The 24,804-nt window shown below is 44.2% G+C and overlaps 1 protein-coding gene and 1 pseudogene across 2 annotated transcripts; both read left to right on the top strand.

Annotated features, from left to right (window-relative positions):
- Nucleotides 1-4,592: 4,592 nt before the first annotated feature.
- IZUMO1R (IZUMO1 receptor, JUNO) lies at nt 4,593-9,043 on the top strand. Its single transcript, XM_084896145.1, has 5 exons — nt 4,593-4,648; nt 5,519-5,661; nt 6,431-6,619; nt 7,024-7,159; nt 7,321-9,043. Exons 2-5 carry the CDS (start codon nt 5,524-5,526, stop codon nt 7,587-7,589), a joined length of 732 nt encoding a protein of 243 aa, XP_084752271.1. The 5' UTR covers nt 4,593-4,648; nt 5,519-5,523; the 3' UTR covers nt 7,590-9,043.
- Nucleotides 9,044-23,737: 14,694 nt separating this feature from the next.
- On the top strand, nt 23,738-24,210 carry LOC311627400 (Golgi-associated plant pathogenesis-related protein 1-like; annotated as a pseudogene). The gene has a single exon. The product of its transcript is annotated as a Golgi-associated plant pathogenesis-related protein 1-like (transcript).
- Nucleotides 24,211-24,804: the final 594 nt, after the last annotated feature.

Below are 24,804 nucleotides of genomic sequence, written 5' to 3'. Positions count from 1 at the left end.
TCTTTCTCTCATTAAGGATAGCATTGTGGTTACAATTCTAAGGCAGGTGTGAGCCTGTAGGTAGGCATTCACAGCGACAGGTGGTAAGGTCCAGGACAGAAGCATGGAAGACCCCAAGAGAACATCTCACTAATCCCTGGGGACAAGGAAAGCTTCCCTGAGAAGCCCTTCATTCTCTGAGCTGAGGGACAAGTAGGAATTCCCAGTCACAAAGGGTGAGTTTTGAGAAAACATCCACACAGAGGAGCTAATTAAGAGAGCAGGATAGTAATTGAGGTCAGGTAAGGAGTGTCTGCCATGTAGATGAAAGGATAACTGGTGGGGGTAGAAAAAATACCTACGGACCAGATTAAACAGGGTCTGTGTGCCATGTTCAGGAATTGGGATTTATATTAAGCCTAGAAGGATCTTTTTCTTAATTTTTTTTTTTTTAATTTCAGAGAGGAAGGGAGAGAGAGATAGAAACATCAAGGATGAGAGAAAGTCACTGATTGGCTGCCTCCTGCCTGCAACCTAGGCATGTGTCCTGACTAGGACTTGAACCATGACCTCCTGGTTCATAGGTCGATGTTCAACCACTGAACCATACTGGCGGGGCCTAGAAGGGTCTTAAACATGGGAGTATTGTAACCATCTCTGCCTTTTAAAAAGATCCTTCTGAAAGAAAGAAAAAATCCTACAAATGCTGACTCTAGTTAATGATACCCATGCTTAGGAAGAAGCAGATGGATGTCTGTAATCTCCTGTGAAATGCTTGAAAAATAAGACTGATGCATGACTAGAGAGCAGGATGGTTGGCTAGAGGTGTGACAAAGAAAACAAACTAAAATGGTAATAGTAACGTCGAAGTTGTGGGTCCATTGTCAATTTCTCTCAACTTTCCTTAAGTTTGAAATTTTTCATGATCAAATATTCTGAAATAAAATAGTCTGGCTGCTGTTTGGATAAAGCGTTAGAAGGGGGCAAGGCAGGCAGTTAGGAGGTTGTTGCCTAATTAAGACAAGAGATGATTATGATCCAGACAGTAGGGGAAGAAACAGGGATAAAAGAATTTGAACTCAAGAGGCATTTAGGAATGTAAATCAACCGCTTTGGTGATGGGATAGATATCGAGGGAAGGACCAGGTGGGGATAAACAATACTGTTTCCCCTGCTCTCAATACAAACCAATTATAAGTTGAGCTATGGATGATCAATAGATTTGGGGACGAGAAGGACTCGTGCGGCCTACTAAGAACTCTGAATCAGCACTCTGGCCAGTGTTGCTCAGCGGTTAGAGTGCCAGGGCCCATACATCAAAGGGTGGAGGTTTCATTCCTGGTCAAGGGCACATGCCTGGGTTGCAGGTTTGATCCCTAGCGCCAGTCTGGTCAGGTACTGGAGGCAACCAATCAATGTGTTTCTCTCTCGTGGATGTTTCTCGCTTGCTCTCTCTGCCTCCCCCTCTTTCCCTTCTACTCTCTCTAAAAATCAAGGGAAAAAATATTTCCTCAGGTGAGAGTTAATAAAAAACAAAAACTGAATCATTATGTCCCCTCCAGCTGGGCTCTGACTTACCAGGAGACTACCGGCACTCCTTTTCCACTCTTCTAGTCTGTTCTCAAACTCGGTCGGCAGCAGCACTGCGGGCAACCTCCTGTGCAGGGAACAGAGGGAGAGCCATGTGCTGTGGTCTCAAACCTCTGCCTTCTGCTGCTGCTCCGCCTGCCTACCCCCTTCCCCTCCCCCAGGACCTCTGGATGCAGCTGTAGCTCTGCTCCTGATAATTCTGTGTTTTGTTTTTGTGGCGTTTTTTTTTTTTTTTTTTTTTTTAGTTGATTTTTGTTTTTGTTTTGGCAAAAGTAAAGTTTTATTGCAGAAAAGCTCCCTGCTGCAGGAGGGAAGGGACCCAAGCAGGTTGCTCTGTGGGTTCATTTTTATAACAAAATTCTTGGGGATCAGCAGCTTCATCCACAGCCAGCCTTGTTCTATCAGCTTTTCAGTCAGAAAACTGATTTCTCTGCAAGACTCAATCGCAATAAGGCACAAATGAGTTTTCCGCAAGGGCTGCACCAGCCTTTTTTTTTGCGGGGCGGGGGGGGGGGGGGGCTCTATAATGTTAGTTCATTTCCTACAGCCTTGTTCTAGAGACCATTAGCAAATCCCTCCCATCTTTCTCCCTTCCACGTGAGGGATGTTTACCAGAGGACCTGTTTCCCATCCCAGTAATTGCTTCCATGCACAACCACAGCCACTTGACATGTAATGTTCAACCCACACTCTCTTTCCTCATCAAGCCTTAGCGTTTCCAGAGTATAGATGACCCTTAGACGACACAGGTTTGGATTGCCCAGGTCCACTTACACACAGATTTTATCCTATAAATAGTCAGCCCTTCCTCTCCTGGATTCAACCAAACACAGATCAGTTGGGAGTATTTTCACACTCCCAACTGCAGATTCCCAAACACAGGGAAAAACTGGTTTCCATTCGTGGCTGATTATACCTGAGGATGTGAAAGGCTGATTGTAGTTAAATTGTGAGGGAGTCAAAGTTATGTGTGGATTTTTGACTGGGGGTATGGTGTCAGCTCCCTTAATCACCCCCATGTTGTCCCAGGGTTGCCTATATTTGTGAGGACTTGAACAGGGTGTTCACCTGATTTCCCCTGCAGAGTGTGTGCTCATGGGAAGAAAGTCATGCTGCAGGAGAGCCATTACCACCTGACATCAGACCCTACAATGGAGACTCCTAACTCTGTTTAAGGCAAGAACATGGAAGCCTGGCTGGTAATTGTAAAAACAGGAGTGGGGGGAGGACTTTCTTTTACTTTGCTGTGGTCTTTCACAACTTATGAGAAGCACCTGATAATTAAACCTCAAGATTGTTAGCACCTCTGGTTTCAAACAGCCCCTCTGTTCAAACTGAGGGACAAGATAAGCTACTTTCAAGGATACATTCTTGCATACCCCTCCTCCCTGCTATTCTTACAACTCAGAGATAATTAGTAGACAGTTCCCTTTCCCTTCCAATAAGCCTCTTTTGAAGAACTCTTCATAACTTTAGCTCTAAGAATGTTTTAGCAGCTTTGGAAAAATACTAAGATTCCTCTCTAGGACATCTGCCCCTGCCCGGTTTCTCTCCTGAAGAATTAACAAAGCAAACCCCCACGCCAACTCACCCCCAAAGTCTGCTCAATTTCAGCTCCCAAAACCTCCTCCTTTCCTCCTCACCTATCAGCAGCAGCCAAGGCTTTAAAAGGGGGAGCCACTCCTGTTCTTTTCCCTTCTATTGATTAGCAATGCACCAGCCCTTTCCCTTTGGGGGAAGTAAAACACACTTCCTCTATCTTTCTTTTTAGTTGTGACTTCTTTCACAACCCATATCACTGGCCAAAAACCCTAGCAATAACCATCACTACTCCCAAAATAAAGCCAACACATGCTTCCCAACATACAATCTGATTAAATATTTTTATTGATTTTTAGAGAGAGAGGAAGTAAGGGGGAGAGAGAGAACCATTGATATGAGAGCCAAACATCAATTGGCTGCCTCTTGCATGCTCCCCACCTGGGATCAGGCCTGCAACCCTGGGCAGCTGGCCTGACTGGCAATCAAACTGGTAACCTTTTGGTGCAAGGGGGACGATGCCCAAACAACTGAGCGGCATGAGCCAGGGCCTCTCTTTAAAAACAGACTTCGCCTGAGACGCAGACATCATCTACCCTTCCGGAGCTAGAGATCTCCCCCTCACCTAGTCCGTGTGCATCAAACATGGAGTCGTGTTTACCTGAGTTCAGATTCTAGCTCTGCCACTACTCGGCTGGCTTGCTTCCCCCCGGATAAAACAGGAAGAGCATTCACTTTAGGGGTGGTTGTAAGGAGTAAGCCAGACCATATACAATAACATTATCAATAGGCCCTTGGAAACTGTAACGTATGCAAAACGATGGATAAAGAAACCAATTACGACAGGCTAATTGATATAAACCAGAGTTAAGTTCCTACAGCATCTCATCAACGTTATAATTAAAATGTTTAATGAAGCATTATCTATGGCCTGCTATACTTCATAGGACGATAGTCACTGCCCGCTATGGGAGACCATTACATGGGTTGTGGAGGGACTTTTTGGGGTTTGTTTGTTTTGGCTTTGGTCATAGATTTAAATTCCCAAAGCCTCACTTTCCTCTGTGTCTCTGTGCTGCTGGGTCTGCTCTCCAACAGGAACCTCAGCTCCTGAGGGCAGAGAGGTCATGGTTACTGTTACAACCCAGGTAGTCCACCCCACGTAACTACGCAGATGAAGGGGCAGGTGGAACAGGGCAGAGAAAACAAAGGCTTCCAAGGAAAACAAGATAGGAATAAAAATCATTAACACTTACTCTCGTCGGGCATGATGCCAAGCCATTTTCATGAACTTTCTTTTTCACTTCTTCCCAACAATCCCATTATAACAGCCTCCTTTATAGACACGAAAACTGACACCTAGAGAGCTGAACTCATTTTCTCAACGGCGTCCAGCTAGCAAGGAGCAGAGCTGAGAGCAGAATCCAGCGGCTGACTACAGAGCCCAGAATCTCACTCTGTGGGGCCTCCATTTCTCTGAGAAAGCAAAACTCTTTCTCAGAAACCCTGGGGCTCCAGCCACAGGAGGGCCCTACACTAGGTAAGACCATGCTGATGCTGCTTAACTGGAGCCATCTGGAGTTCCGCATCTGCACCTGGGCAGTAGGAACTGGAGTGGGTAATAAATGGGCGGGCCGTGGACTCTCCTCAGCCTCATAATCTCTGGAGGTAGGAGGGAGTGGCTCCTGCTTTGAAAGTAAGTATGCAAACAAAAAACAAAAAACTAGAAGCGCAGTATCTTTCCTCTTTTTACCTGGTTCTTTAAAAATACTCCATGCTTGAAACTGGTGCTGAGGAGAGAGAGCAGCCTTAGGTTCGAGCCTGGAAGGTGGAGTTGGGGTCCCTACCAGGAATATTTGAGATTCTAAACTTGAGCCAGGCTTGTGGTCGGCAAACTGCGGCTCTTGAGCCACATGCGGCTCTTTGGCCCCTTGAGTGTGGCTCTTCCACAAAACACCACGTCCTGTGCGAGTATATTTTGAAGAAGTGGTGTTAGAAGAAGTTTAAGTTTAAAAAATTTGGCTCTCAAGAAAAATTTCAATCGTTGTACTGTTGATATTTGGCTCTGTTGACTAATGAGTTTGCCGACCACTGGGCTAAGCCAAAGCTTTTCAAGTTCACCGTGACGGGTCCACTGCAAGTTCCCTCCAGTTCCTCGGGCTGGACTCTTCCTCTCTCTAAGCTTTAGCTTCTAAGTGTGTACAGTTGTTGGGGGTGGGTGTCAGACCTCTAAGGCTTATTCCACCTGCCTGACATGTTAGGATGCTGCCTCCGATAGAGGTCCTAGGAGCAGCCAGAGCATCACAGTCTCTTGAGAGAGCCTTGAAGCTCACCCTCACTCCTGGGATAGGGGAGAGAATAGATCAGATGTCTACTCTGTCACAGGAGTGACTGGGTCCTCTCTCTGCAGTGGCCATGGAGTGGTGGTGGCAGCTCTTGTTAGGGCTGTGGATAGTCACGCCCATCTGGGCTGGGGACAAGCGGCTCAATGTCTGCATGAAGACCAAGCACCACAAGCTGGAGCCCGGGCCAGAGGACCAGCTCTACGATGAGGTATAGGGGTCACACCTGGTCCAGGGGTAAGGGAGGGCTGCTTCCGCCAATAAGGGAAGGGGCACAAATGCCAAGATGGTTTCTGAGCCCTCATCGACCCTGACTTGTTTGGTTTCTTCAGTTGGAATTTGGGCAAAGCCCACTGGAGGGACACTATGACCTGTTGCGACCATAATCGCTGAGTGATTGAAAGTTTCTGTCTCTGAGCTGCCTGGCCACTCAGGGAGCAGATGGGGATTCCAGAGGCCCATGACATTGACTCAGCATAGATTCCAACAAACATGGTCCTCCTTCTCTAGCCTTCCTACCAACAGGTCCCGGGGAAACATTTGACTTAAGTATCTCCTCCCCCAGCTCCTAAAGGCAATTGACAGGGATGTGGGAGGAGAAGCAGAGCTGGCATCTACATGGCATTTACTGAGCCCTTCTCAGCTACAGTGCTCTCCCACTCAGTGCAACCCCACATTTCCCCGGGTCTCATGGGGTTCCTCTGCTGCCCCTCAGGAGCGGAGACACTGGAAGTCATGCTTCTGGGGACTGTGGCAGCCTCCCTGTGGCAGGGAGGTCAGTGTGCAGGTGTCCTGGGGGATCTATTGACAGATGGTTAGCATTCCTTCTGTACAGGGGGTGCTGGCCTAAAGGCATTGCACCTACCCAGGTCCTCTTCTAGGGGACACATTTTCCTCCCTACCTTAGATACTCATCAACCCCCTGCCTTGACCCCCCACCACCCCAAAATTCCTATTGCTTCTTCTTCTTCTACCTTCAGTGCACCCCCTGGAAGGACAATGCCTGCTGCACGGCCAACACAAGCTGGGAAGCCCACCTGGAGGAGGCCTTGCTCTACAACTTCAGCTTGCTTCACTGTGGACTGATGATGCCCGATTGTGAGAAGCACTTCATCCAGGCCAAGTGCTTCCATCAGTGCTCCCCAAACCTGGGGCCTTGGATCCAGCAGGTGGGAAGACTGGGCTGAGGAGGCGGGAGGCACCTCTGTGCGATGCCCTGCTCCTGAGGGCCCAAGTCCCAGGACACTAGCAGGAACCGCTAATGCTGTCCCCTGTGGACAAGAGCAGAGGCAGAGGCCACTGTTGGAAAGGGATGGAAGGAAGCTGCCTAGGGAGAATGGCCCTGTCAGGAGACAGGTCGGAGGAGAACAGTGGGATGAGGGGACTATCTTCTGTCTGTAGGAACGGAAGCTGCGTAGCCTGGGACAGACTTTAATCTCTTGGTTGTTCTCATTGGTAAAATACCCCTTGAAGACTTCACAGGAGGGTGTGCTCAGAATAGTACCTGGCACAAGAGTACCATTGTAGCCACTGATTTTGACTGTTCATTCCTTGTCTCTGGCTACTCATCCAGGTGGCCCCATGTGAGCAGGAAGAGCGGATTGTGGACGTACCCCTCTGCCAGGAGGACTGCGTGCAGTGGTGGGCAGACTGCCGCACATCCCGAACTTGCAAATCCAACTGGCTCGGTGGCTGGGACTGGAGCCGGGGTGAGTGGTGCTTGACAGAGCCTGGGAGGTGGGGGGCAGGGCCCTGGAGGCCCCTGACCTGGAGGGGCAGGTGCCAGCCTTCTATGGTCCCCCAAGGCAAGGATGGGGGTGTGAGGCTGGGAATAATGGGAGGTAAGCTGTCCCTGCCTTAATCCCTCCAGGGAGGAGCCGCTGTCCTGAAAGGTCCCGCTGCCTTCCTTTCCCCTATTACTTCCCCACCCCGGCTGACTTGTGTGAGAAGATTTGGAGCAACTCCTTCAAGGCCAGCCCTGAGCGCAGGAACAGTGGTCGGTGTCTGCAGAAGTGGTTCGAGCCCTCTCAGTGCAACCCCAACGTGGCCGTGGCCCAGTTCTTTGCCAGCCCTGCCCCATCCTGGGAACTCTCCTATACTCTCATGGCCTTCTCTCTGTCCCTGCTGTTTCTTTCCTGAGAGCTCCTACTTCTCCCTCCCACACTCCCCCGGCTATGGCCAGGCCAGGCCAGGCCCTGGCAGCCTTCTTCCTCAGTCCTGTCCTGACACAGAGCAGCACAGCCTAGGGAACTGGGGGGCACGGAGGCTGCAGAAGCAGGTGCCTGAGCCTTTGCACATTAGTTCTAGACCCCTCCACTGCTCTGCTCTGCCTTCCCCCGCCTGAAAGGCAGCCTGGGATGGGGACTGACAAAGTCACTCACCCCATCCTGCCTTAGGCTGGTGGTGGGCCTTTCACATCCAGTGAACACCAACCAGCCTTTCCCTGGCAGAGCCGGTGGGGACAGCCCTGGGCATCCCTTCCACACTGATGCCTCCACTAGCACAGCAGCTGAGTTTTCCTGTGACTCGCCATATCCCAGCTCTATACTCGGGGAGTCAACTGCACCAATAGGGGGCCTGTTTGCCTGCTGTGCTGAGGTTGGAGTTGGCTAGTACTTACCTAGAAGGAGGACCAACTTGGGCCCTCTCGTTATACCCTTCCTCTGCTCTGGGGGCAGTGCTTTCAACACCCCCTTTTTTCAATAAGTGAGGCACTGTACAAAAGGCCTAACACCAGGGCGAGGATGGGGCCACCCTGACCACCAGCTCTATTTTGGACACCAAGACTGAAAGCAGCTGCCTCAACTGCTTTCAGCTTTCCCTCAGCACAGCCTGGACCCTTGGAAGCCCGAGTCCTGATCCAGCTTTCCTTTCTGACTTTTGGCAAGCCCTCTCACCTTCATTTCAGACTGTCTGGGCTCCTCTCTCTGCTGAGAGGAATGAGGTAGTTGGACCAGATGCTTTTCACTTATAAAAAGGAAATGGGAACGCCAGTGCCACTGTCTATGGGGATATAGTCTGTGCTTCTCAGGCAATCCCATGTCCCAAAGAACAAGACTGCACAGTCAGGTGCCCTGGGGCAGCCTTCACATCCCCTTAGTAAGTGGACTGGCAGCCCACTGCCCGCTCAGAACCTTCTGGAGCCTGAAGCCCAGTAGCTTCCCAGCACAGGTGTTGTCTCCCCCTCAGCCTTCTCTTTGATGAAGAGAGGCTTCTAATGCTTCTGCACCCGAGTTGGTTGGATTTTCCAACCACGACTCATTCTTGTCGGCACCAGCAGGCCCTGCTCATCAGTCAGACTCCCACCTCCATTCCTCCCACGCTCACCTTGCACATGCTCCTCCATGGAGCAAGCCCTGTGGTGAGGGCACTGGGGTCCTAAAACCAGCAAGAGAGTGCCCTTCCCAAGTGAGTGCTCAGGGTCTGGAGGAGGGGACACACAGCAGTGGTGGTGGCAAAGCACTTCTCCAGAAGTCTGCAAGAGTGAGTGGTGGGGTCCTGGGAAGGCCTCACAAGGGGGTGATGGTTAAGCCCCATGGAAGAAGGGTCACTTCATTGAGAACAGAAAGAAGATGTTAGACAAAACCACCTGTGTCCCCAAGGCATGAATTAGATGAAGCAGAATCTTTAGCTGCTCTTAATACATTGTCGCTTCAAAAACATATGTAAGTAAAATTTCTTAAGCACTGTATGACGTGTCTGAGGTTGTATGCTTGGTAAGAAAGCTGAGTGTTTAATCACTTTCTTTAGTATTCTTAGGTATAAATATTTAAAAAAAAAAAAATAGCCTGGCTGGTGTGGGTCAGTGGTTGAACCCTGACCTATGAACCAGGAGGTCATGGTTCAATTCCCGGTCAGGGTACATTCTGGATTACAGTCTTGATCCTCAGTGTGAGGCCTGCAGGAGGCAGCCAATCAATGATTCTCTCATCATTGATGTTTCTATCTCTCCTCCTTCGTCTCTGAAATCAGTAAAAATATTTTTTTTTAAATAGTCAAAGGATGGTTAAAATTGAGACAAAACCAGAGTAGTTCTGGTGGCGCTAATAACTGTTCCTATTTATTGATCACTTACTCTGAGCCTGGGCTCTGCTGTGCTCCTAACATGCATTATTAGCTCATTGGAGCCTCACAAAAGCCTTGAGATACACTCTCGCACACCCATTTTCCAAGTTAGGACTGAAGCCTATGTAAGTTTGAAACCAAGTAAGCCTGACCCCAGGCTCCCAGCTCATAAGGCTTACACCAAGCATCCTGGTAAGTTGTTGAATGGGGCTGATGGTTGAAGGGGTGAAGGAAGCTGGCTGGAGGCCGGGCATGGTCAGGAAAGAACTCGCTCCCCAGCTGTGGTTGGAAGGGGTGATGGATTTTAAGTAATGGAATGAAACTTTCAGATTTGCAGTTAAATTATTATTTTTTTTAATATCAGAGTGACTCATGCACATGACTAAAATACTTATGCCAAAGATCTCTAACACAGAGCAACAGAGCCTCAGCCAGCAAGCCCCTTGGGCCCAGGACCCCTGCCCAGAGGCACCCACTCTTAACCATATCTGGACTTAGCTTTCAAAAGTTGCAAAAGGGAGTTTGGGGTGTGGTTTTGTGTGTGTATGTGTGTGTGTGTGTGTGTGTGTGTGTGTGTGTGTGTGTTTTTCCTCTTCTGTTAGTTTCTTAACTTAATCTTCCTATCTTTTTAATTTAGGCAATCTACTTTTAATTTCCAGGAGCCTTTTTATTTTTCATTCCCTTATTGTTTTCAGTTTTATGAATATCTCCTAAAATCTCACTGAAAATCTAATTAGATTTTTTTTTTTTTAAGCTTGTTTCTAGTCTCTGAATGGCCTGTCTCCTCCAAGGTCAATCTGTTCTGTTTATCTTGATCTTCTCCTGAGGGCTGCTGGTTTTCTCTGTGTCTGGTGACCTTGGCCATGAGTCCATATTTCTGAGTGAGGACTGGGTTGATTTTTCTCTTTAGCTGCTATAGGAGTCCTCCATGGTTATATATGTGGGTTCTCTCCCCTGACTAGCAAAGCAGATGAGTTCTATAGGGCTTGTTGGCTAGAAGACTTTGCTCCAGATTATAGAAATAAATGAAGACCAACCAAACGAGAACAAGCAAAAGCTGTTTACTCAGAGCTTCCCTAACAAGAGAATCAGCTACTATTTTGTGTGTTTTGGCAGAGACTCGGGCAGAGAAAGGAGGGAAACTTTTTTTTGTGAGGCTGTTGGCATGGGGAAGCTGTAGGCAGGTTAACCATAAGCAGATATCCTATGTGATGGATTAGAGATGCATTTTTGGCTTTCTCAAGTTGGTCCTCGGTTGGAAGCAAAGATTAAAAATTAGGACAGCTGTCAGTTATTAATCAAGTCTTGGCTGTTTGGGACTAATTGTTAGCAGGGTTATTGTTTTGCTTCTTGGGCTGGTTGCTAGAGATACTGGCCTAACTTCCTGTAAGTCTGACCTTTAGGTAGCAGGCTGGCTTTCAGGGCTGATTACTACAGATAATGGGTTAGAATTTTACATATATATATATATATATATATATATATATATATATATGTATATATATATATATATATATATATATATATATATATATATATATATCAAGCCATTGTGCACCGAATACATAGTCTCTCAAGACTGAGTTGGCAGGAGCTACACTGAAGTGCAGAGCCCTCAAATGCTGGAACAAATATGATTCTCTCTGAGGTGCCAGCACCATGCATTTAACCACATGTGAAACTCCAGCACTATCCAGAATTTAATGTTTTTAGAGAAGATCTCTTCCGAGTTCCCCCTACCTAGGGGTTCAAGTTGGGTTGCCTGAGCTGTAGACGTGGGCAGAGGACACAGGGGAGGCACCTGTAGATGTTCTCTCTCTGTCCTCTGAGCCTTCTTCCGCTGCAGCTGCCTCCTCCATTTCCTCTGGCCACCTCTGTTCCCTTTGGTGTGTTTTTATACACTTTATTTTTATTTTATTTTATTTTTTTTATATATTTTATTGATTTTTTTACAGAGAGAAAGGGACAGAGATAGAGAGCTAGAAACGTCGATGAGAGAGAAACATCGATTAGCTGCCTCTTGCACACCCCCTACCGGGGATGTGCCCACAACCAACGTTCATGCCCTTGACCGGAATCGAACCTGGGACCTTTCAGTCCGCAGACTGACGCTCTACCGCTGAGCCAAACCGCTTTCGGCTATACACTTTAAACCTTCAAAATATTTACTGAACTCTCTTGCTCACTGGTGTTTTCCTTCACTCTCTTTTCGTAAAGGAACACTTAGAAATAAATACAGTAGTGGGATCCCAGGTATTCATTCTACCTACTCGAACCAGCAGCTGCAGATTTTTAAAAAGATGTCATTGTTATCTGAAGAGCAGATTAAAAGAGGGCCAGACTGGAGACACAAAGGCTGAGGACAATGTGTTGGATGAATTTGCAGGAGGGAAATTAAATAGAAACACAGGTGATAGAAACCTAATTGTGAGAAATACTCTAGGAGGAAATCAGACTGAAGGGGAGACAGACCAGAAAGGGAGAGATTCAGAAACTGTTAGGAAGACAGAGCCCATAGAAATCTGAACCATAGTTTTGAATACAGTGCCACAAAATACAGTAAGTCCTCATTTAATGTCATTGTTGGCTTCTTAGAAACTGTGACTTTAAGCAAAAAGGTTTATAGCAAAAGAAATGTTACACTAGGCTAATTGATATAAGAGTTAAGTTCCTATGACATACTTCTGGCTACAAAAACATTACTAAAATTCTCAATAAAGACCCAAGACACTCCCAACATTAAACATTGAAATGTGAACTATATATACACTTAAGAAAGATTTATAAAAAAAAAAAAAAAAAGTCATTATTTTCCAAGTCTGCTTATTCCACTTCAGGGTCTGGGGTGACTGGAGCCCATGTGACAGGTCAGGGTGTCAGGGTGAATCCACTCTGGATAGGCTGCCCTACCATCCCAGGGCACACTCACACCCACACACACTCAGGCTGGAATAATTAGGCATGCTGATTCACCTAATGGGTTCATGTGTGGGATATGGGAGGAAACCAGAGTCCTCAGAGAATGCCCACAGATAGTGGCCCTTACGTGAATTATTTGTGTGTGTGTGTGTGTGTGTGTGTGTGTGTGTGTGTGTGTGTGACTAGAGGCCTGGTGCATGGAATTCATGAACAGGTAGTGTCCCTAGGCCTGGCCAGTGATCAGGGCCGATCTGTGAGGCTACCAGCAGGGTGACTGGGGGGAAGGGAACAGAAGGGGCCCGCTAGCACCTGTCTTGGCTGGTCTGGGGCCTGAGGGCTGGGGGAAGCTTCTGCATTGAGCGTCTGCCCCTGGTGGTCAGTGCATGTCATAGTGACCAGTCATTCTGCCATTCGGTTGACTTGCATATTAGGCTTTTATTATATAGGATGTTGAACAGACAACATTATTTGAAGACCTATTGTAAGTATAAGACAAAATGGGAAGAGAGAGAACTATCACAAGGACACAACAAACTTGGACACCTCAACTCCAAAGCTCCCATTTGGAAGAGATCCTTTCTCCAGCCTACATTGTACCAGGTCTTTGTTGGGGGTAGGAGGCAGTGGTTAGGGGGTGACAGGCATTCCTTCTAATGGAGGCAACCCAGGCACTTTCCCTCTATGCTATAAACATCAAACCTGTTCCTGTTCGTCCTCAGAGAATTCTGGGAATTGTGGAGTAGCAGGTGAAAAAGAAAAACAAAATGGCCCTCTTTTGTATGCATCCCTTGCTTTATGACCCCTTTCTGAGTCACTTTCTTCAGTAAGACCCCTTACCTGAGGGCAGAAGCTGCCACCGCCCTCATGCTGGAATCTTGTTCCCAGACCACCTCTGCTGAGCACCCCTCCCCGTCCTCCTTCACCATGTTCCTGCCCACTCCTTTCCCTAACCCCCAACTTCCTCCCACCACAAATATGAATGCTTCCTTTGGTACTACTGCCCACTGTCCCATCACTTCTGCTGAAACTGGGGACCCAGTTTTGGAGATTATTTTGGTGTTTAGGGCTGATGTCCTTTGGATTGGATCGCATTCCCCAACTCCAGCTCTTGAGACAGCTTGATTGTCCAATCTCATCTCACATCTCAGGGGGCAGTATTCCTGCCAACAAAACCAATCACCCGTTTTTAATTTTCAATCCTTCCCTCTGTTCTGCTCACATCCATCCTCGGATTTACCCTCCTACAGAATTAGAAATCACTTTTAGTAGTTTTTCTACAAATTAACCAAACAGAAATATCTGGAGGAAGAGAGAGGACCTCCTGGGAGGAGAGGCTGCTGATGGACACAGAGATGCTGGTGGGATGTCAGCATGAAGATTTCCATCAAACAACTGACTTGGGATGTATGAGAGAGGTCGGGGCTAGAGATAAGAACTTTGGAATCATTTTCCTGGAACTGTTATTTGGTCTTGTGGAAACAGAAGAGTTTTCTAAAAAAAATAAAATAAAAAAAATAAAAAATTAGAGGGAAATGGAGAGATTATGAACAGTCTCTAACTTACTTACAATTAGGAGGTGACTGGGGAAATGGAGCCGGTGAAGAGACAAAGAAGCAGAAGCTAGGGTAGAATAGAAATAAAAAGAACTGTATCCCAGATGGACAATGTCAAATTCTGAGTTGCCATCCATATATTAATCCATAAATAACTATGGAGTTCTTACCCTGTCCTAGATGTTGTGCTGGTCCTCAGAACTGACAAACTGAATGAAAAAAATGAAAAATGACTGTGTATGAAAATAAGGCTCTGTCCCATAATCTGTAGGAACCCAACCTACTATCTACAATAACAAGACCAAGAAGTCAAACTACTTACAGTGGTGCCTCACACAACGAACTTAATTCGTTCCAGGAGCAAGTTTGTTATGCGAAAAGTTCGTTATGTGAAACGCGTTTTCCCATAACAATACATGTTAAAAAAAAATAATTCGTTCTGTAGCATAAAATATGCTAAGATGACATAAAAAAAGATAAATTTTTTGTTATTATTTTTATTTAGATACATCTAAAAACATAATTTTTTTTAAAAAAAACACACATTTTTTAAATTTTAAGACAGACTAAGTAGAGTCTACCGAATCTTGCACATCTTCATCCATTTTCTGCTTTTTGGCCGATGGTTTCATGGAAAAACCTGTCCAAAGTCGTTTGTTTTTCTCTTTTCTCCAACATCTGCCGGAAATAACGGACAAGAGTATCGGAGTAAAGATCGTTGATCCTGTTTGCTTCAGCTGAATCCGGATACAGTGTATTGAGTTTAACTTAAAAGGACGACTGCCGTGATACGTGCGTGATTTAATTCGTAATGAAGAACGATTGCCGCGATACGTGCTTAAGTTAAGCGCAGTGACTAACGACTGCCTGCAGTGCCTGCGCGGAAGGATGCAATACATCGGCAGTGGTCGTGGAAGCTCGGGCGACTTCGTTGTATGAAACGAAGTTCGTTGTGTGCAGCGTTCGCTGTGAGAGGCGTTCTTTATGCGAGGCACCACTGTATCTACAGCAATCACTCCAAGAACAAATAACTCCTCTAATAATCAGCCCCAAGTGGCCAGGACTTGATTAATAACGGCCAGCATCTCCATTGCTGCCCCCACCCCCCTTTGTTAGAAAGGCAAATATTCATTTCTAACCAATCTCATGCAATACCTCATTTGCCTTTGTTAGAAAGGCAAATATTCATTTCTAACCAATCTCATGCAATATCTCATTTCTAGTTAGTCCACCTACAGCTTCCTCATGCTAATGACCTCTGATGGGTGCACACCCGAAGCTTTCTCTTTTTTCCATTCATCTGCCTGCCCTGAGGCGCCAACATTCAAGTGACAATGGATGACTCCTTTGCTAGTTCTGAATAGCCTTTGCATGTTCTCATTTGGTTAGTCTTTATTTCCACAGATATAATGAGTGAGATAAACATGATTCCCGGCCCCAGAGAGCTTAATAGAGTCAAAGGGCACACAATGGAAATATAAGTAAATAATTAAAATTAAAATAGCTTCAAATGTGACAATTGTTAAGAGGGAGAAATATAAGGGCCTTTGAGAGGGATGGGGGAGGTGGCTAATTTAGATGAGCTAGATACTTCAAAGAAGTAGGCAGCATGAAGGACCACTTTGAGGATCAGAGGCCATGTCTGTAGGATAAATGTAGTGGAAGTAAAGTTAAAAGAGAAAAGAAGGCTGACAGGATGAGATCTAGTGTATGAACACAAAGATTGACCCTGGAAATGAGGTAAGATTAGGAGGGGTGGGGGGGCAATTTAAAATGCTTCAAATATAACCCACTGAATCAACAGAAGAGCTTTGCCATCTGCAGGGAGTTTGGAAGCTGAAACAACTGGGCTGGCGGAAGCATTCTGGCCCAAGTGTGGGGCGTGGGCAGCTGCTCCCCACCTTTGGCTTTCCAAATGCACAGCCCAGGCAGCTTGTCTACCCAGAGTTAAATGGTTAGTGTAAACTTTCCAAGGATCAAAATCGACCCAAGGGTGAGATAAAAACAACAACACAGAAATAAGATTATTTTCAGGGCCAGTAGAGTTTATGAAGAGAGAGGTTAAGACCGGCCCCCAGCAATGAAAAAGCAAACATTTTAAATTTATCTCAGCCTTTTCTGAGCTCTGCATCTGTCCTCAGAGATAGGCTTCCAATCCCAGAGTAGCCACTGATGGTGAAGTTGTTGAGGTCGCGCTCTCTGACTTCAGCTTCAGAGAGGAAGAACCTAGACTTTATTGGGCTGTGCTTACTTTAATTCAAAGGTGAGCTTTGGAAGGAAAGAGTAATTTTCCCTTAGCAGACAGCTCCAGGAAGGCAGGTCACAGATGGGAACAGAGAGGCAGCCAGAAGGGGCCCATTTCTAACAGTCCGTTAAATTTAGAGATTACCCTCTGTAGACCTAAATGTGTGTTTTTTCTTTTCCCTCCAGAGGCATAAAAGTAAATAGAGAAAGACACTAAAAACTATATGTTGCTATATTTTCATTTTAAGCAAGAGGTTCTTAACCCATTTTCTAAAACTAAGATAAAGATATTTGTCTTACACATGATTTAATTTTTCCAAGAACTGAAAAATTAATGATTTGTGAGAGTAATGAGTGAGATGGAAATGTGGCTGAATAGTTTCATGATTTTGGTAAGAATTTTTATTTATCTTTTAAAATATATTTTATTGATTTTCTTACAGAGAGGAAGGGAAAGAGATAGAGAGTTTGAAACATTGATGAGAGAGAAATATCGATCAGCTGCCTCCTGCACACGCCTTCATAGGGATGTGCCCACAACCAAGGTACATGCCCTTGACTGAAATTCAACCTGGGACCATTGAGTCCACAGGCCCACAGGCCAACGCCCTATCCACTGAGCAAAACCAGTTAGGGTGGTAAGAATGTTTTAAAGTCAGTATTTATAAAGTAAAAAAATAATAATACATTTAGCAGTATTTTTTTAAAGCAAGAAATAAAACTAAGGAAATGGGATTTTAAAAAACACTATAAACAAAGTTAAAATACTTCAAAATAGGGGGAAATATCTCCAATACATCCATATAGATGTTAATATTCTTAATACAAGATTTTTAAAAAATCAATATTAAAAATATGACTGCCCTAATTGAAGTATAAGCAAAGGATTTATATAAGTAATAAAGTCTAAACTCCTTACCATGGCCTTATAGATTCCATTTATGTCACTGCCACTCTTCTGACCTCAACTCCCAAGATTTTCCTTTCCTGCTTACCACTCTCCAGACATATGGGATTTCTTCTATTAATACTTCTCAAATAAACTAAGCTCATTCCTGCCTTAGAACATTGGCATTTGCCGTTTCCTATGCCTGTGATCTTTTTGCCCCATATTTTTGCACAACTAGCTCTTTTTCATAATTTGGATGTTAATTCAAACATCACATCTTCAGAGTAGCCTTCTGTAATTACCCAATATAGAGAAGTTCTCATCCCAAGTTGTGCTCCATGACATCATCTTGCCTTATTTTTTATATCTTGTATTGTCATCTGAAATTGTGTGTGTGTGTGTGTGTGTGTATCCTGCTCTATTTCCTCCCACTCCCATTAGAAAGCAAGTTTCAAGAAGGAAGAGACTCATCCCTCTTATTTATTGCTCTATCCTCAGCACATAAAACACATCCTGATGCACAGCAGGAGCTCAAATGAATAAAGAGAATTGAGAAAATATGATCAGTAAGCATAAACAAAGGTTTGATTCCATGGTTAAGAAAAATGGAAATTAAAACAATGAGAAACTTTTTTAACCAATGGGTGTTTGTTTTTTGTTTTGTTTTGTTTTTTTGTTAACACATAATTGATGTTTCTATCTCTCTCTCTCCCTCTCCCTTCCTCTATGAAATAATAATTTTTAAAAATCCCTGAAAGACACAAGTTACCAAAATTCAAGGAGAAAAAGATCATCTGAGTAGCCCTACTATATCTATTAAAAATAAATTTGTAGTTAAAAAACATTCCCACAAAGGAAACTTTAGGTCCAAATAGTTTCACTGATGAAAAGTTTAAAGAAGAAATAACATCAACTCTACACAAACTCTTTCAGAAACTTGAGGATGCAGGGACATCTAGAACAGCTTGGCCTCTCAGATGTCCAGGAGTAGGCAGCAAAACACATGTACGTGGAGCAAGAGGATGCTGTGAAAATAAACGAAGACCACCTAAATGAGAAGGAAAAACCAGAAACTCTTTAGAGCTTGCTATAACAAGGGAATCAGCCACCATCACTTGCCATTTGGCAGAGATTCAAAGGCAAGCAGGGAGTGGAAAAGCTTTATAATTAAAAAAAGTTAAAAAAAAAAAAAAAGTGTGGGGATAGCTTCAGGCATGCTCTGATTAGAGTTTGGTGGCTGTGGAAGCTGGAAACCAGATAATTGAAATGGAGGATATTAGGTAATTGATTTGGGAGAGCACATTTGACTCATTAGGCTTGGTTCTGAGTTGAAAGTCGGGGCAAAAAATAAGGAAGCCCGAAGTCACTGTCCAAGTCCTGACCATTCCGGGACAATTGCTGCAGAGATTGTATTTCGATTGCTGGGCTGGTTGCTGAAGAGTTCTCCTATAATATACGGTCTGGCCATTGTGTGTGTGTGTTAGTCAGTCTCTCAGTGCTTAACCGCCTTGCTTGGTCTGTCCTTCCTGCGCTATTCTGGGGCCACCCACAGGAGGCAGAACTTATGTCCCCACAGCCTAGACCAGTGGTCGGCAAACTCATTAGTCAACAGAGCCAAATATCAACAGTACAACGATTGAAATTTCTTTTGAGCCAAAAAACGACTTCTGCGCATGGGCCACGAAGTTTCAGTCTCACGGTATGTGCATGCCCACACGTGGTATTTTGTGGAAGAGCCACACTCAAGGGGCCAAAGAGCTGCAGGATGCTTCCATGGTGGCCAGCTGCCTTTGCCTTGCCTCTGGGCTCCATTTCCTCAGTCATTTTGAACTGCCTCAGGCAGGACCAGGGGGAGCAGGGGGGGGGGGGAGAAGGGGAGAAGAGGGGAGGGAAAGGGAGGGGAAAGAGAGATGAGGGGAGGGGAGGGGAGGGGGGAGGTGAAAGGGGAGGGGAAGAAAGAAAATACTTTTTGAGCACTTGTATATGTCAGGAGTATCCTAAATGTTTTCTCCATGTTAGCTCATAAAAGTCCTCATTAGCCTGTGTCTGCTTTATGCAATCACACACACACACACATACACACACACACCAGGCCAGTAAACTCAAGTTGCCCCCACCTACTCGGGATCCACAGAGGGGGGTCCTTTGGAGTCTTAGGGAGCCTGCACAGTGCACACTTTTGCTAGTACATGATTATTATTCATAAATAATTTCTAGGATGCAAGCTGATTGACCCATATACCATTGCTAGTTCCTGGGCCTTCCATTTTTTTATCTGTAAAAACTGAGAGTGGAAAAGCAAACATTGTGTTGGGTTTACAGACTCTCATATTTTCTATTTCTTAGATAGCCACAAAGCATTTGGGAATATGTTATGAAAAGTCTCAGGTCTACCTTAAAGAAGGAAACTTTTTTTTTTTTTTAATAATTCAATTCTTTATTACAGTTGGAATATTCTTTTTCTTTTAATAAAAAGAATAGCAGTGATGCATATGCTACTGGTAGAAAATTAAGAGATCTCCTATAAAACGCTATGAAAAGAAATTTCAATTATTACTGAATATGCCAACTCTTAATTTAAAAAGTGCAAAAGAAGTCAATCCATAGACTTGACCTTGACGTTGACCCAATTCTTTCAGAACCAATCGTTTGTTATGCTTCCTGCCTAATCAAAGAAGGAAACTTTTACACACACACAAAAAGTGTTTATCAAACCCTTCTCATGATACAATCTTCTGCAACATACCAGCAAGCCCACACTTTCCAACCACAAATACAGCCCCATCCCATAGCAAACCCGAGGGGCCAGCATGGAGGCTTCTGATAGTTTGGCTGTTCAGGGTTTTTTGTCTGCTCTGAAGAGTATTCAGATAAATGCTTTGCTTCTCCAACTATCCCAACTTCCTGGCATCTACCGGAGTAAATTCAACACTGGAAACAATTTCCTACCGGGAAGGTCATAAAACACTGCCAATAAGAGGAAATACAGAATGTTACAAAGCAAGGTAATTACATAAACAACTTTAAGAGCTGTTTGGCCTTGGGGAAAATGTGACTCATCTAATCTACAACATCACTTGTTATAATACAGAGCACAAGCAGAGAGTAATATTGTTCTAAATCCACACACACACACACCCTTTATTTTTTTTCCTTTAGGATCATATAAACCTCTTGTGTTGGGAATGAGCTTTTATAAAGATAATGTGGAATGACATCAGAGGAATAGTGGTGTGAGTGACACCCCCCCCCCCCCAAATTCTCCCCTTGGAGTTTCAATAATTTGAACATCTATAATTTAAAAAAAAAGGATTCCCTGCTGAACAAATTGAAATATCTAAAGATGGACAAATGGTAACAAACCAGGGATGTGAGAAGGAAGAAGAGCTCAAAGGAGCCACAGAATCAGCCCTGCAGCAATGTCCACTGGTGGACCTCCATGGCATTCCCCCTGTACATCTACCCAACCCTGAGATCAGTCATAGAGTGTGCCCTTTACTCAGGGAAAAAGTGTTTCTGTAACAATTGTTGCTTTGAATCAGGTTGTAGATGGCACTCCCTTCAGCTGAGAAGAGCAAAGAGATTTAGTGAGCATTACGGCAGGAGTGAGCGGTACACCCTGTGGCTGAGCCCAGTAACCAGGGCAAGAATGAAGCACAGAGGGGCAGCCATGGTTGTCTGGCAATCAGCATATCAGAGAGAGACGCAAAGCCCTAGTGCCTGGCTGCCTCCCCTCAGTCTCCCTGAGCTCACATCTCCTCACCCTTCAGATATGGTTACAGAACACATTATCTGCAAATCTGAGAATTGTTACAGAAACACTTTTTCCCTGAGTCAAGGGCACACTCTATGACTAACCCCAGGGTTTGGTAGAGGTACAGGGGGAATTCCATGGAGGTCCACCAGTCGACATTGCTATTAGGGCAAAGCAACAAAGGAGGTGGCCAGGTTCCCTCAGCTCACCCCACCCCCACACATCAAGCAACACTGCCAGCTGCTTGGGACAGCACTGGGAAGTCACAGGTTTGGAGGCCCATCACTTACCACATTCCCCTGCAGCATTGATTTCCATGGACCAGAATGACTGGATCACAGGGGAGGTGCCTACCTTCCCAGGGAAGACAGGGCATTCTCCACCTGTGGAGATCTGAAAAGCCAGAGAAGTCAAGAAAGCTAAAACCCTTATAATTTAGTGCCACCTGCTGGAAAACAACCAAAAGACTTCTTATCACGCTATTAGAGAAGTACCTCTCATACATAGATGCCTAGACAGCCAAGGAATCCATCAAATATCATGAATAACCAAGGTAATGAGGCAGCTCAGGAAAAAAAAAAAATCCATAAAGTGAACTTAAAGATATGGAAATATGTGACTTAAATCACAGAGAATTATAGATTGCAGTTCTGGAAAAAAAAAAAAACAACAACTCATTGAGATGCAAGAAAACATATAGACCAGTTAATGAACCGAGGAACAAAATCAATAAACAAAAGAAGTACTTTACCAAAGAGATTGGAATGTTTAAAAAGAACCAAATAGAAAATCTGGAGATAAAGAACCAATAAAATGAATCAATAATAAACTAATGAGCATAGGAAATAGAGCTAACCAGATGGAGGAATGAATTAGTGATATTGAAGATAGAAATAGAAAATGATGCAGAGGGAAGAAGAAAGCATGAGAGAGAGGGGGGGGGAGTTGATTCTATCAGGAAGATCAATATAAGAATAATACCGTGTTTCCCCAAAAATAAGACATCCTCTGAAAATAAGACCTACTTACAGGTTTCCTTCTGAGTGAAATATAAGGCATCCCCCAAAAAATAAGGCCCCCCCTAGGCTAAACATGAGAGATTTGGTCCACTGATTCTGAAAGAAATGGAGTCACAAGAAATTCACCAGGAAATTCAGGAATTGGATTGTTATGATGATGTTCTAGAAGATGATGACATGATTGTCATTGAATAAATGAGTAAATTCTTGATACTGTAGGATCCACAGTTTGTCTGGTTTGTGTTGACAACTACCGTACTACCATACCGTATACAAGTAATAAATTTCCTTTATTTTCATTTAACAATAAATGTTTACCATATTCTTCTTCATGGAAAAATAAGACATCCCCTGAAAATAAGACCTAGCGCATCTTTGGGAGCAAAAATTAATATAAGACACTGTCTTATTTTCGGGGACATGGGGTAGGCATACCAGAAAAAGAGGAGGAAAATGAAATGGAAAGCTTATTCAAGCAAATAGTTGATGAGAACTGCCCAAACTTATAGAAGAGCAAGATCCTCAATTCTAAGAAGCAAACAAAACACCTTATTACCTCAACCTAAAAATGTCTTCTCTAAGGCATATAGTATTCACAGTCAAAAATTAATAACAGAGAATTCTCAAGGCAGCCAGGGGAAAGAAGAAAATAATCTATAAAATAAAGTCCATTAGGTTATCATCAAACTACTCAGCAGAAACTCTACAAGCTAGAAGAGAATGGAATCAAATATTCAAACTATTGAAAGAAAGAAATTATCAGCCAGGAAGACCAAATCCTTTATATATGAAGGAGGAATAAAGACTTTTCCACAAATACAGAAGTTTAGGCAATTTGTTGCCAGAAAATCTCCATTGCAAGAAATACTAAAAGGGGTTACTCTACCTGAAACAAAGAATAAAAGTTCAGAAAACTACAAGTAATATCACCAACAAACCTACAACATAAACAGGGATAGTTTGTGACAACAAAAACATAAAGGGCCGAAACCGGTTTGGCTCAATGGATAGAGCGTCGGCTTGGGAACTGAAGGGACCCGGGTTCGATTCAGGTCAAGGGCATGTACCTTGGTTGCGGGCATATCCCCAGTAGGGGGTGTGCAAGAGGCAGCTGATTGATGACTCTCTCTCATCGATGTTTCTAGCTCTCTATCTCTCTCCCTTCCTCTCTGTTCAAAATCAATAAAATATATTTATTAAAAAAAAACAAAAAACATAAAGGGTGGGGTAAAGTTCTGATTTTGCAAATGAGGATGGAGATCAGATGCATTCAAAAGAAAAAGGATACTATATGTATGAAACATTCTTTTTCATAAACCTAATGATAACCACACACACACACACACACACACACACACACACACACACACAAAATAAAAAACACTGAGACACATAGCATACAAAAAGAGAAAAAGAAAAAAAAAAAAGTATGGAATACCACTAAACCAAAACGACAGACAGAAACACAAAAGAAAAGAACCACAAAGCTACCAGAAAACAAAAAATAAAATGGCTTTAAAAAATACCTAAGCCCTAGCTGGTTTGGCTCAGTGGATAGAGCCTTGGCCTGAGGACTGAAGAGTCCTGGGTTCAATTCCAGTATAGAGCACATGCCTGGGTTGTGGACTCGATCCCCAGTAGGGGGCGTGCAGGAGGTAACCAATCAATGATTCTCCCTGATGTTTCTATCTCTCTCTCTCCTTCTCCCTTCCTCTCTGAAATCAATTATATATATATATATATATATATATATATATATATATATATATATATATATATATATATATATTTTAATCCTCATACATCAATAATTACTCTAAAGAGGCTGTGGGATCCCAGGAGCATGCCGAGCCTGCCATGGGCAAGTCAGCTTCCAAACAGTGTAATAACAGCTCCTGAGGCCCTACAACAATGGCAGCAGCATGGCGTCCCTCCACTGAAGTTCTGCAAAAGTGCAACTGGCTCAGCAGTATTCCGAGGCACTGGCCAGCACAAAGATCCTCAAGCACAGCCCGGAGTCCAGTCGGGGCCAGTGCGGAGAGAAGGGGAGAACCTGGCCTGGGCATCCTCCGATCAGCCAGGAAAGGAGGTGGCTGATAGATGGTAGAGTGAAATTAAGAACCACAACTTCCAGCAGCCTGGCTTCACCTCTGGGATGGAGCACTTCACCGCCATGGTACGGAAGAACACAAAGAAGATGGGCGTGGGAAAGGCATCTGCAAGTGATGGGCCCTCCTTCGCGGTGGCTAGATACTTCCCAGCAGGGAATGTCATCCAGGCCTTATTTGAAGAAAATGTCCTGTTTCCAAAGAAGTAACTTGCCAAATGTAATGGGCAGGCAGCAAACTTAGGAACATGGATCTGAAGTGCCTAGAACAACAAAAACTCGGCTGTGTGTCTGTCTTTGTGGGTGTCTGTGCTTGCAGGTGTGATGCATGTGCATGTCTCTTGCACGCACCCTGGGATATACACACCCTGGGATATACAGTTGTGCGTGAACTGAGCTGATTCTTATCAAAGGATTGAGCCAATGAAGCCTTTACTCTGATGGTTAGACCACAATTATTTGGACTTGAGGGGAAAATCAAGTTTTAAACTTTTGGGGGTTATTTTTAAAGTAAACTTATTTTATACCTTTCTTAAATAATATAATAATTATTATTATATTATTATTATTATTACTCTAAATGTAAATGGATTGAATTCATGAGTAAAAAGTCACAGAGTAGCAGACTGGCAACAAAACAAAAAACAAAAACAAAAAACTCAACCATATGTTGCCTTCAGAGACATCTAAGCTGCAAAGACAGAGACAGACTCAAAGTGAAAGGTGGAAAATGATTCTCCAAGCAAACAGCATCCACAAAAAAGCAGGGGTAGTCATACTTATATCTGACAAAGTATATTTAAA

Source organism: Pipistrellus hanaki (genome assembly GCF_964339955.1).
Source record: "Pipistrellus hanaki genome assembly, chromosome: 9".
NCBI lineage: Eukaryota > Metazoa > Chordata > Mammalia > Chiroptera > Vespertilionidae > Pipistrellus > Pipistrellus hanaki.
The sequence above is the reverse complement of the archived record's forward strand: the minus strand, read 5'-3'. Positions and strand labels throughout refer to the sequence as shown.